The sequence below is a fragment of the Rhipicephalus microplus genome, chromosome 9 (assembly GCF_043290135.1).
Source record: "Rhipicephalus microplus isolate Deutch F79 chromosome 9, USDA_Rmic, whole genome shotgun sequence".
In the NCBI taxonomy this organism is placed as follows: domain Eukaryota; kingdom Metazoa; phylum Arthropoda; class Arachnida; order Ixodida; family Ixodidae; genus Rhipicephalus; species Rhipicephalus microplus.
Window position 1 is genome coordinate 132,547,266 of NC_134708.1, and position 13,645 is coordinate 132,560,910.

The window sequence follows — 13,645 nt, forward strand, 5'->3', positions numbered from 1 at the left end:
ACTGTGTTCGGCAGGCGCGTGATGTCGTGGGTGACGCGACGGGCTTTAGCCTGTTCTAGATGGCAGCATTCCATCAGGATCGTGTCGATGCTCATGACGTTATTAAAAACCAGCAGGTTGAAGGCATCGTCAGCAATCCCTTTGAGGGCGTGATTAACTTTCTCGTCTTCCGACATGCGCTGGTCGACCTTGCTACAAAGCGCCAAGACATCAAGAATGTATAAGACGTACGATTCAGTAGACGTCTGGGTGCGAGTGGCGAGTCATTTTGGCAGCGAGCTGACGACCAGATGAATCGGCAAAAAGATCACAAATCTTCGTTTTGAAGAGATCCCAGCTTGTGATTTCAGCTTCGTTGGTTTCGAACCATGTCCGCGGTGTGCCGTCGAGGTAGAACACAACATTGGCGAGCATGAGCATGGAATCTCAGCGGTGGGTAGCACTGACCCACTCGTACCAGTGCAGCCAGGAGTCAACGTCGATGGTACCGTCAGCGGAGAAAGTGCCAGGATCCCGCAGGGGTGGCAGGGAGACGTAGGTTGTCGACTCGGATGGAGAGGCCGGTGGTGATGAGGCACTGGCAGTTAAAGTAGCCAAAGAGTCCCCGGTGTTGCGACTGCTGCGCGTCTCCATCGAGGTACAGGAGTTGCCCACCTCCACCAATAATATTACAAGTAACCTATTTATTAAATTATATGCGATGCATCGAACTCGGTGAACAAGATGGCGCCAGTTCATCAACAACCAGCAACCGACGTCTTTCTCTTTCATGCAGCAAGGCTGCGGCGGCTGTTCTGTATCAATATTGTTACGTAAAAATGTCACAAGGCGTGTCTATTTAAAATCTATATTCAAACTGATGTGTATGGCGTCGACTAAGACGGTGTACAGCACGCACATCCAACAGACCACTTCCTCGTTGTCGTCTTCTGACCACTGATATGTCAGCTACGTAGCATTCCCCCCCCCCCTCCCCCGGCGGTAAAAGCGCCATCTCGCACATTTACGGTCTTCAGTAGGCAGGTGGTAAGGTTTTAGCCTGCTGACGTGCACAACATCACTGGGTGTGGTCGCAGGCAGGCTTGTAATCTCAGATGCAGGAATGATCTCATAGGTGACGTGAATTACCTGGCAGATGATATGGTAAGGACCCATGTAGCGAGACAACTTCTCTGATAAGCCAACTCGACCAACTGGACACCACAGGAGAACGAGAGAACCGGGTGAGAAGCGAACGTCAACATGCCGGCTGTCGTAGATGGCTTTCTGGGTGGCTTGTGAAGCCGAAAGTTCAAAGCAGGCAATCTGACGTGCGTGGTAGGCACGAGCAATAGCGTCGCGTGCATATTCGATTGACGGCGTTGTAGTGGTTAGAAGTAGGATGACGAGTGGTAACGTTGGATCATGGCCATAATGCAAATAAAAGGGTGAATAACCAGTGGTGTCGTGGTGCGAAGAATTGTACGCGAAGATCACGTGACATAGCGCCAGATCCCAGTCATGGTGGTCGGAGGACACATAAATCGCAAGCATGTCTGTGAGGGTGCGATTTAGCCGTTCGGTAAGGCCATTTGTTTGAGGATAGTAGGAAGTGGTCAGCTTGAGCTGCGTCGAGGAAGAGCGCAGAAGACCGTCGATTACCGGGACAAAAATGCGTGGCCGCGATCCGTGAGTAATTGGCGAGGAGCGCCATGGTGTAGGATGACATCGTGGAGCAAAAAGTCAGCAGCGTCAGTAGCGGTGCTGGTGGGGAGCGCTCGAGTGATGGCGTACTTAGTCGCATAGTCTACAGCAACGGCGACCCACTTGTTGCCCGATTTCGACTCGGGAAAGGGACAGAGAAGATCTATACCAACACTAAAGAAAGGTTCGGTTGGGATGAAAATCGGTTGAAGAAGTCCAGCCGGGGCTGCAGTAAGTCGCTTCCTACGTTGGCATTTATTACAGGAGAACACGTAACGGGGAACGAACCGGTCGAGACCGCGCCAAAAGAAGCGGCGACGCACGCGGTCGTACGTCTGAGATACACCCAGATGACCAGCAGTAGGTTCATGGTGAAGCTCGTGCAGCACGGTTGAACGCAAATGTTTCGGCACGACAAGAAGGAGCTCAGGGCCATCTGGCTGAAGCCTACGACGGTACAGCGTGCCATTCAGAAGGACGTACACGCGAAGCGACGTGTCGTTCGGAGCAGATTCGAGACGGTCAATGAGCTGTCGCAGAGAAGCATCACAAAGTTGTTCCTCACCAATCTGAAGAAACTGGGACACTGATATGATGCTGAGGCTAGGCTCGATGATGTCTGGTTCGTCGGGCTGATCATCAGGGTAGCGGGATAAGCAATCGGCGTCCAGATAAAGATGTCCAGACTTATAAGCAACCGAGTAGGAATACTCCTGAAGGCGTAATGCCTAATGGCCAAGTCGTCCAGAGGGGTCCTTCAGAGAAGAAAGCTAACACAGCACATGATGATCTGTGATGACACGGAAAGGGCAGCCATACAATTAAGGACGGAATTTCGAAACCACCCAGACAAGGGCGAGATATTCCCGTTCTGTTACAGAGTAATTGCGTTCAGACTTAGAAAGCAGACGGCTTGCATACGCGATTACACGGTCGTAGCCCCGCTGAATTTGTGCCAAAACTGCACCAATTCCGTGACCACCCACCTCTCTTCGCACTTCTGTAGATGCATCGGTGTTGAAATGTGCAAAAATAAGAGGTGTCATTAGAGCGGTGATTAGCTCAGAGAAGGCGTCAGCTTGAGGAGGGCCCCAACAAAATGGGACGTCTTGTTTGAGAAGGTCGGTGAGTGGCTATGCGAGTGCCGCAAAGTTTTTCACGAACCGGCAAAAGTAGGAGCAGAGACCCACGAAACTGCGAGCATCATGGACAGTGCGTGGGACTGGGAAGTTTGTTACAGCGCGTACTTTTGCCGGGTCTGGTCGTACGCTGGCAGCGTCAACAAGGTGACCCAACACGGTAATCTGACGAAGACCGAAGTGACACTTGGAGGAATTGAGCTGCAGGCCGGCCCGTCTAAATATGGATAGAATGGTAGAAAGGCGTTCAAGGTGGGTTGCAAAGGTAGGTAAGAAAATGATCACGTCGTCCAGGTAACACAAACATGTCGACCATTTAAATCCTTGTAGGAGCGTGTCCATCATTCTCTCGAAGGTCGCTGGAGCGTTGCAGAGACCGAAGGGCACGACCTTGAATTGGTAAAGACCGTCAGGGGTAACGAAGGCGGTCTCTCTCGGTCAATGTCATCTACAGCAATTTGCCAATAGCCAGATCGGAAGCCGAGAGATGAAAAGAAGGTGGCGCCATGGAGGCAATCAAGGGCATCGTCAATGCGTGGTAGAGGGTACACGTCTTTTTTGGTAATTTTGTTGAGGTAACGATAATCAACGCAGAAACGCCATAAGCCATCTTTCTTCTTTACTAATACCACGGGAGATGCCCAAGGGCTCGTTGATGGTTCGATTAAGTTTTTTGTAAACATTTTCGCCACTTCTTTCTGAATCACTTCTCGCTCGGATGCTGACACGCGGTACGGCTGACGGTGAATGGGCGCCGGCTCACCAGTGTTGATTCAGTGAGTGACAATTTAAGTCCGGCCCAAGGGACAATCGTCGGTGTCGAAAATGTCACTGTATGAGGCCAAAACCTGGCAGAGAGCGTCGGCCTGGTGAGGCGACAGCTCCGATCTAATCATGTTTCGAAAAATACCATCGTCTGAGCTGGGGGACCACGAGACTGCGCTTCGATCAGGAGCAGATACAGCGACAACACTGACATCGTCCTCTGTTATGGCAGTTAGCTGGGCTAGAGGCATATGGCAAGGCAACACTTGAGGGGTGAAACCAAAGTTAAGGAGCGGAAGGAACACACAGTTATGCGCTACGGTCGCGATGATATGGGGCACAGTAACACTGCACGTCAACCGAACGTCAGCAATCAGCGTAACGATATAATCACCGTCAGGACGGGAGGGGCCGATGACAAAGACACGTACGTGACGGCTCGAGTGGCAGGCGAACGAAAGTGGTTGGGCTCAAGCGGCTGGTGGGTTTTGCAGAGTAGTCGGCAAAGATTGGCAGATCGAGGCTGAGGGTACCAGACGAACAATCAATTAAGGCCGAGTGTGCCGAAAGGAAATCAAGGCCAACTATAAGGACATGAGGGAGCAGGCTAGCACGGCAAAAAGGACCATGGCGTGACAACCGGCAATGCTAACACGAGCAGTGCACATTCCGATTACTGGTACAGTACCGCCATCGGCAACACGTGTTGCCTGCGTCGTAGACAGCGTCATATTCTTTTGTAAGTGGCGGCGTAGAGAGGAGGAGGAATAAATGAGGAAGGACAGGGAGGTTAGCCAGTTCTCAGACCGGCTGGCTACCCTGTGCGGCGTAGAGAAGCACTCATAATAGACAGGTGCGCGCCTGTGTCCATGAGGGCGGTCACAGGAACATGGTCGACTTGTACTTCAAGCAGGCTGTGGTGCGTGGGAAGCGTCAGTAGAGGATTTTCGGCCGTCATCGGTATTGCAATTTCACCTCTATAACCTGCAATATCTAGTTTTCCTGCTGCAGTCGTCCAGAGAAGCTGGGCAAGGAAAAGCGCCGAGGTGGCAGAGAGCAGGATTGGTGACATAGCGGCGATGGGGAGCGAGCGCTGCGGCGACCGGGCAAAGGGGCGTTCAGTGGAATGCTCGCAAGATGACGACGAATGGAAATTGAAGGGTCCGGCGAGTGAACGTCCAGGGGTCGTCGGATGCATGTGCACCGAGGTAGAGAAGGTCTGACGTGGTTGGTTTGACCAACGGTGGCGGCAATAGCGAGAAACGTGCCCAGGCTAGTCGCAGGAAAAACAAATAGGCTGGTCGTCAGGTGTTTGCCATTCCGAAAGGTTACGGAAGGGTATTGTTGGAGGTGAACGGTGAGCGTGTCCTGGGGAGTAAGATGGGACTTCAGGGCAAGTCAAGGGACATGCTGATGGAATGCCAAGGTTTGCAAACTCCTGCCTCACCGCAGATTGTATTAACGCCACTGACAACTGTTGTTGGTCAGAGGCGAGCGTTGCGAAAACTGGTGGCTGAAGAGGAGCCGGACAGGCGGCTTCGATTTCCCGACCAACAATCCGTGTGACGTTGTCATACGTAGGGGACTGGCGGGTGGCTTCACACGATGAGGTTGTGGCCGTGTTGGGCAGCCGGGTGAATCACTGAGTAATGGCGGCTCTTGGCTTCTTCAAATTGCTGGCACTCTTTAATGATGGCGTCGACGGTGGCAACGTTGTTGTATACTAGAAGATTAAAGGCGTCGTCTGCTATGCCTTTCAGCACATGGTCCACTTTCTCAGACTCACTCATGTGATCGTCAATCTGGCGGCAAAGGGCGATGACGTTGTGAATGTACGCGACGTACGACTCCGTCGACATCTGTGCACGAGCCGCCAGTTGATTCCGCGCTGCGATCTGCCACCCAACGGTGTCGCCAAAAAGGTCGCGGATCTTCTCTTTAAGGAAGCCTCAGCTTGTAATCTCCGCTTCGTGCGTCTCGAACCACACTCGCGGTGGGCCATCGAGGTAAAAAAGCACATTGGCAAGCATAAGAGTCGGGTCCCACCTATAGCTTGCGCTGACCCATTCGTACTGGTTGATCCATTTGTCGACGTCAACGCCATCCTGACCGGAAAATACACCGGGATCACAAGCAGGAGGTAGAACGACGTATGTAGAAGTCACGCAAGGGGCAGGTGGTGAAGACGATGGTTGTTCAACCTGTGACATAGTTGGACCTATGATAATGCGGCCGTTGCGGAGCTTCGTGATAAAGACGGGAAAGTACCCAGCAGTTCACGACAAAGATGTTACGTAAAAATGACACAAGGCATGTCTATTTAGAATCTATATTGAAACTGATGCGTATAGCGTCGACTAAGATGGAGGACAGCATGCACAACCGACAGACCACTTGTTTGTTGTCGTCTTCTGACCCCTGATATGTCAGCTACGTAGCAATATCATAGTTGAAATCAAGAAAAAAATGGACATGGGCATGTAGCACGTAGACAGGATAACCGCTGGTCATTAAGGGTAGCCAACTGGATTCCTAGAGAAAGCAAGCAGGTTAGGAGAAGACAAAAGGTTGGGTGGGCAGATGAGATTAAGAAGTTTGCGAGTATAAATTGGTAGCAGAAAGCACAGGACCGAGTTGACTGGTGGAACTTGGGATAGGCCTTTGTCCTGCAGTGGACATAGTCAGGCTGCTGCTGATGATGATGGTGGTGGTGATGATGATGATGATGATGTAGAGTTGCATGTGACTAACCTGCCATGCTGTGGTGAGTTGTAGGAACCATGCTGCTCTTTGGAATCCCCCATGTAAGCTTGGGTGTTCAACTGGGTGCCTACACCACTTCCTTGTGTGCCAGGAGGCACCAATCGTGGCATGATGTTGCGCAATGCAGTCACTGCAGAGAACACGAAGGCACCCATGCAGGATAATTACTAACAGAACACCGTGAAAGGACCCAAATGTGTGAATTGGCCATAAGCAGCCAAAAAAGTGCAACCTTCGCACAGTGCCCATTCTGTAAACTCACTCTGCTATATAAGTGTTATTAAAGATCAAGCTAGGTGTATCATTATACACATATAAGTAAGCCAAGGCTTTAATAACAGTATTTACAAACAAAATTTCAAGTCTCGCATGTCTTCATTCAAAACTGAAGCTATTTGATTATAAGTCAGAGTGTAAGTTTACGCTAAAGTAATGAAAAGGTGAAACAAGTGGCCTCCACAGTTGCAGACTAAGTACATAACTGTATTTTAGTGACTGCCTATAAAGATAAATCACGCGTCTCTATGAAAGAAGATGAAAGACAACATTATGTAAGGCAACAGAATTTTTTTCCCATTAGTTTCCTCATATTAAAAACTGCGCCAGTTGGAAGTTACTTTATTCCTAAAAAAAACAATTTACCTAGATAACGTGTTTCAACATTACCATGATTTGAACAGTTGGCTTCAAAGATTATTTATATACATAGCCAACAGAAATCAATCAAACCAATGCAACAGGTTAAACAAGGTAGCAGGTTGCAATGCAAAAGTAATAAGAAACAATAAAATCATTTGTAGAAGCAAGAAAAGGCACACCACCAACATTCACATTACGAGAGTTGCTTTCTCCAAATTAAGCTATAACAGCAACTGTACCTCTCCGCCCTCATCCGCCTGTGGTATAAGCACACAAATATACCTCAATGTGGTGTCTGCACCACCAGAGGCAGAGGCAAGTTATCAAGAAGAGGAAAAATAAACAACCAACCGTCTGCAGCACAAAGCCACAAGAAAATCTCTACGGATTTCTCAAAAAGAAAACTTCTTAGTTGCCGAAAAATTCGTCCTGGTTTGGAGTTCAAACCTAGAACCAACGCCTTTCTGGGGCACATGGACACACGTAATGTGAAAATTGCATTACTTCTGTCCATATGCTTTGAGCTGGTGAATTCACCCTCACATACAACTTTCCATTTCATTGCTTGCTACACAGTCTTTAACTTTCTATTGCATTTCCAAACACTTTTGGCTTCAAGGACAGCAGCGAGCCAATGATCGAATTTTGAGGATGTCTAAAAACATACACCCAGGGCTATGTTAAAAAAACAGACACATGCAAAAAAAGTGAACAAGGGGAAGGGGGACTGTTGTGATTGAATGCTAAAATGGCTTGTATTTCTGTGCAGCACCACAGATTGAATGTAGTGCTGGGAAGAAATTCTCTGCAATGATGCTTGCATGCAATGTCTGCTTGGTTATAGTAGACAATGTTGCACTGTTTCTTCATCACAATGGTGGCAGAAGCAATTCTGATTTCACAGAGAGACAACTTCAACATTTTGCAAAATCTTCGTAAATCCTCACTTGGCCTAAACTAAATTAATTACTTTTAAACTTAAACTTAAAAAATTACTTAAAAGCACAATTACTTTTTGCATAGAAGAGTGAAGGCTTGGAAAAAAAAGAAGACAACATAGAAGACACTCTTCTATGACAAATGTAAAATCGATTGCCCAAAAATTCATTAATTTGACTGCATTACAACGTAAGAGGGTATCAAGAATATGTTGCTGAAGCCTATGGCAACGCAAAGGTCTTGCGCAGCCGTGCAAATCCACTCATAAGACAGCAAACGATTGCTTGGTTGACTTGATGCGACATGCTTTTAGTATTACCATAATCTTGACGATCACAACATACATTATGCATGATTATGCATGACGTGTTTCCAGAGTTTCAGTATGATTATGCGGTCTGTTAACTGCATTTAAAGAGGTGGTAAACAAAGGGATGAACAGCACGTATGCAAGGCATCTATATAAAACTGCATCTACGTTGGCCACAGCTATAGCACACAGGTAAGTGTTTTCGGACCACATTATCACTGAAGCACAAAACATGCATTACGCATGTTGTGATCGATCACCATTACTTTCTATAACATTTCACTCTAACTAAAAGAAATATGCATAGCTTAGCAATTTCCTTTTTGATTGCATCTGTGCTATATACATAGCCTCGTTTGGATGAAGCATGCTACCCTCTTTTACACCATTTATACAGTGAATTGGAAAACCTTTTTCAATGCATAATAAGAATAAAAGGAGCAAGAAAGACTAGTAATGCCTAAATGTGAAGCTGCACTAAATATGGAACATTACAAGAGTTCTAAAAAGCCTATTGTACAGCACATGACTTGCACATGACATTTCTATGAAAATACTAAAAGGGGCACTAAATAACATTGTTAGGGAATTATTTTAAAACATTAGTTCTATATATCAAAGTAAAAGCCTTATGTCAATATACTCTTGGTCATTAAATTTTACACCACAACAGCAGTACCTGCACACTAAGACCACGCACTCACCGTTGCATTCCTATCACTGCAATATCACAAAATAGCACATTTTAGAATGCTATACTTGAAAACCGAACTTTTTCAGAATATTACTCCTGAACAGATGGCAAAAAATAGTGTGCAGGTAAAAAGAAATAACAAGATATGCCAGAATGTCATTACATGCACTCCTATTTCTCTCCTAAAACAAAAAACTAGCACAAAGATAGAACGTTTAATGGCGAGCCCTTTCATGCTCAGAATAATGCCCTTTTCTGGCTACTCTGCAAGTGCATTTCGAATGAACACCAAATATTTAACGTTAGGAGAATGGTGTTCTTTTCGGCCAATTAAACTTGTGGCAATGCATTTGTTGAAACAGACACCACTCTTTTAGATTGCTTTTCTTCAAACGCAGCTGCCCTAACAGCAGGATGGCCATACTGGATGTACATCAGCATGAAAGGACACAAACAACAATCTTCGACATCCAGGCATTTACATTATCACAGGGTGTCACGATTGCATTTGTCATGCTCTCACAGAACTCGCAACATAGTGGGAACCATTTGATGCAGTAGGATGAACACAAAAAGGAACATCCGAAAAAAAAGTGCGACTGTTCTCTTTTCTGTCCAAATCGTTCCAGCTTATGTTCATATGAGTGCATGTGCCATGATTCCCACCATAGACATGCAGCAGCTCACTCAAAAAAGAAGTCCACAAAAGCCCACAAATATGTTGTCCCAGCTGCACTTTACTGCAAGAGCTTGCAATGAGACATGCATATGATGACATTCTTAATGTGCACAAAATTTCTCTGACAAAACAGGAAGCCAGGGATGTAAAATGGGCTGCTGAAGAATGTCCTCTGAAAAATATGATCACGTTAGTGAAAAATGAGGGAAACCAAAACAGCCATATGCACACAGTCTGTTTCCGGAGTTGTCAGAACGAGTACGTGGTCTGCTTACTTCATTTAAAGGGGTGGTAAATAAAGGGATGAATATAAAGCATACCAGGCATCTATGTAAGCACATTGCATCAATGCTGGCCTTAGCTATAGTAGGCAAGGAAAGATTTTTTGGGCCACATATTCACTGAAGAGAGGTACACACTGCGAAGCACTCCACCACGGCACTAAAAACATAATCTTGATGCTGTGGAATGCATGTGCAAACCTGGAACACAAGAAAAAAGGAGTCATCAGAAGAAGGGTAAGGAGAGCATAGACACAACAATTTTGTATCTTGTTCTTTTTTCTGTTCCTGTAAGTAGCTAGCGAGCCACTCATGAAGGTAGGAAGGCTCGCTTGCTCAAGCGCACAATGGTGAATTACTTGGAATAGTTTTATAGCACCCAGTCGCAGTTTCGCTTCTATAGAGGGCATAGTGAAGCGGGACCCAGAGTGGTTTCCATGTAAGCATAGCTGGCTGCATAAGCACACAAAACTACGTGCACATGAGCACTGCATTGGCATCTTTTTTCAATGAAGACTTCCTGTGTGCTGCTATTCGATTTCGAGATTGAGCTTAGTCGCTGTCTAACGGCCACTGGTTGAAGCACGCTTAATGAGGATTGCTCCCTGCTTCATCTGCTAGCCACACAAGGCTAGAACACACGCGTACGTGATGTTCATCTGCAAATGGAGGTTTATCCTGCTCTGTCAGCACAATTTTACCTGCTTGTACGTTTGCCTGGCACTATCTACAAAAGCATTTGACCTTGTTCAGCTGCATATGCTCTGCAATATAATTAGTTCGCACACTTGTTGAGAGTGCTGTGTATTGTCATCATACCGTCAATTCGCCTGGAACATTTCCGCATAGGTGCTGCTTTGCAGTTGAAGCGTAGTGCCCTTGGTGTCATCCCAAGCATGAAGAATATTATATATCGTTCGATTGCAGCGTTTTAGTGACTCGTTAATAAACTAAATTTTGCTTGCTGTGTGTGTAACTGCAGCACTGCTTAACGATTATGCAATGAGTTTGAATTGTGCTTTAAATATATTTTTATTGTACAGCGCTGGTCCCGCTAGGTACAGTGAAATATTCCTTTAAAGTAAGTTCCAAAATTCGGTACATAAATTGTTCCTTAAAAGAACAGAACACGAAGTGTCACGGAGGTAATTACACTTGAGTCGCCGTGTGCAACTTGAACTTTGGGCAATATGACTTGAGTTCACTTTAAAGAATCCAGACGGTCAATTAATCCAGATCATGTTCCCCAGTTATATAGTATGTTAATGCAAAATGTCTTTTTTTAAATAGCGAAAACTGTTATAAGAGGGTTGTGTGTGGCGCCGTAGTTGTCCGCCACTACCACCACCGGTGTCCGTAACCACTATTCCATGAAATAAGAAAAAGAACTTGATAAACAAAAACACCAAGGACACACTGGGATTCGAACCCAGGTCCTCTGCATGGCAGCCTAGTATTCTACCGCACAGTAATGCCCGTGCTTGAAGCACCATTGAAAACTTGCCTTGATGTCGGGGAAGGCTTGATGTCGGGGAAGATATTGAGTTAGCATGAGTCATAAAGCGTTTTAAAGCAAAGGAACAACCAGCCGTCACCGGATGCAAATTGTGTAACGAGTGGGTCATCCAATGCATCAAGTCAACACAAAAGCTTGTTCGTGATCACCTGTTAACTGTGGCGCATACCCACATCAGGCATAATTCTTCGTCGTCATCCACTGCATAAAAACTTTGCACAAAATTTCTTGCAAGTGTCTGGTGGGTACAACACTTCTCCGAAGAATGACAAAGGATAGCATAGCGAATGCTGGCCTACTACACAAAAATTATTATGATTATTGGCATAGTGGGTACCCACCAAGTGTTCTTGTAGCAATTACCCAGAGGGTGTTCTGAAAAGGTTCTGAAAGGCTGCTCTTCCCACTTTTGCTGTGACTGTGCTGCGTGCTTTGCACAGGCCAGGCAGTTTTTTTTCTTACATCCTCTTGAGTGCCTTTGTGGCAGTGTTATCGACTGACAGAAAAAGTGGACATTATTTGCTTTAAAAAATACTTTTGTCCCATCAATAAACAAACCTTTCTTGCATCACTATCATATGCAGGTAACCAACAGAAGAAAGCTGCGTGCTGAACTGTTAACTTTATATACCGTGGAGGGTTCCGGAAATTTCGACCACCCGGGGTTCTTTAACATGCACCCAAATCTTAGCACACGGGCCTACAACATTTCCGCCTCCATCGGAAATGCAGCCGGCGAAGGCGGCATTTGAACCCGCGACCTGCGGGTCAGCAGCCGAGTACGTTAGCCACTGGACCACTACGTCGGGGCTAGGTCATGCTTGAGTCACCTGAAGTAATGTGAATATTAAGATGGTCATCGTGATACTCAAAGTGAACTCACGCAGTTTTTGATCCTATAGCAGCTGATTCACGTGTATATTTGCACGTGTACCTTTGCACAAGTCTATACACTGATCATATACTTTTACTTTTTGCCTAATGGTGACGGATCCCACTAACGATAGCCAGAATATTATCAGTGGAGTGATATAGGTGGTTTCAAACGGGGAACTCTCGGTCGTGATCGAATTTCCTGGTCACACGAATAGCCCGAGTAAGCTTCGGAAAGAAGCCAATCACCACCAGAAAATATATTCGATACCGATCACCCCTCGATCGAAAGCGCAGCAAGAGACAGTAGCCCACGCAGAGACCATTAATTCGTTCCTTGACGAGAAGTACGCGACAAAATGCCCTTTCCTGGTGAAGTGATATGATCGCACGTTAATTGGCAACAATAACCATCGTGTTTAACTGCCACTGAGGCGAGTGCTAATAACAGGGAGCACGTGCTGATAACGGCGGATGTTCGCCGACACGAGCGCACGCACAAAGTGGTTTCTTTCGGATCCTCTGAGATGTCACCATCGTAACAGGCCGTGCAGGTATCTCGATGTAGGCACAGCGGGACGACTTCACAGAGGTTCAGAAAAGATACACGTTTGTTCTCTCGGATACAGTTCCTCGTTGTCTCTTTTCCTCCAGTGAAATCCGGCACTAGCGTTCGGCGCCGCGCACTTCACGAACACACGATAAATCGCACGTTTCCAACCGTGCCATCAGAGCGCGCGCAAACGGCCTTTACGCCCTTCACAAGTTTTCACGCGCTTGTGGTTGTTTCACTTTCCGCATTCACGCATTAATCCGAAAAAGCGTCCATAGATGAAGCTGTAGCGTTTAACTGCTAAAAGATTCATTTAGTTTTGTTGTCATTAGTGCTCCTTTGTTGTAGATTACTTACTTGAAACACCTATTTCACAAAGTACGCTTGTTCGGCCTGGCTCAATCGAGTGGCCTCGAAATCAAAACATATCGATGTTAACGATGCCCCCCATCACCTCCGTGCCCCCCATGATGCTCCTTGTGGTCATTGCTTTCAGTTTGCGTGTGTTGACTGTGTAGATAAGTTGTGTTTGTGGTGTCTTCTACTGTCCGTTGTGTTGCGTGTGTGTTCGGGCACCGTGTGGGAGTAGAAGACGCCAGAAAGGCCTGTCTCTTTTTTGTATCGCGGGGAAACGTTTGTGTACCGATATCAATTTCTTTACCTTAATTCTTCTTGGCCAAGCTTTGAATCGATGTCAGGCAGTCGCTCTTCGCGCTGAACACCTGGGAGTACGATGAACGTTAGTTGGTACTAGTTCATGGTGTTATAGCGCGACTAGAGCGAGGAAAGAAAAAAAAAAAAGAAACAGGTC

At 46.5% G+C, this 13,645-nt stretch overlaps 1 protein-coding gene across 7 annotated transcripts in view; it reads right to left on the reverse strand.

Annotated features, from left to right (window-relative positions):
• The window catches only part of LOC119163062 (zinc finger and BTB domain-containing protein 41), a 32,832-nt gene extending 19,218 nt beyond the window's left edge, over window positions 1-13,614 (reverse strand). Inside the window, exons 1-3 of one of the 7 annotated variants that reach the window (XM_075874323.1) lie at window positions 13,496-13,603; window positions 10,031-10,093; window positions 6,339-6,480 (exon numbers count right to left, since the gene is read on the reverse strand). In XM_075874323.1, the coding sequence (XP_075730438.1) occupies window positions 6,339-6,480; window position 10,031 (143 nt within the window). In that variant the 5' untranslated portion in view covers window positions 10,032-10,093; window positions 13,496-13,603. The other 6 variants (XM_075874322.1, XM_075874324.1, XM_075874320.1 and 3 more) reach the window with 6 other exon arrangements.
• Between the last annotated feature and the right edge of the window lie 31 nt (window positions 13,615-13,645).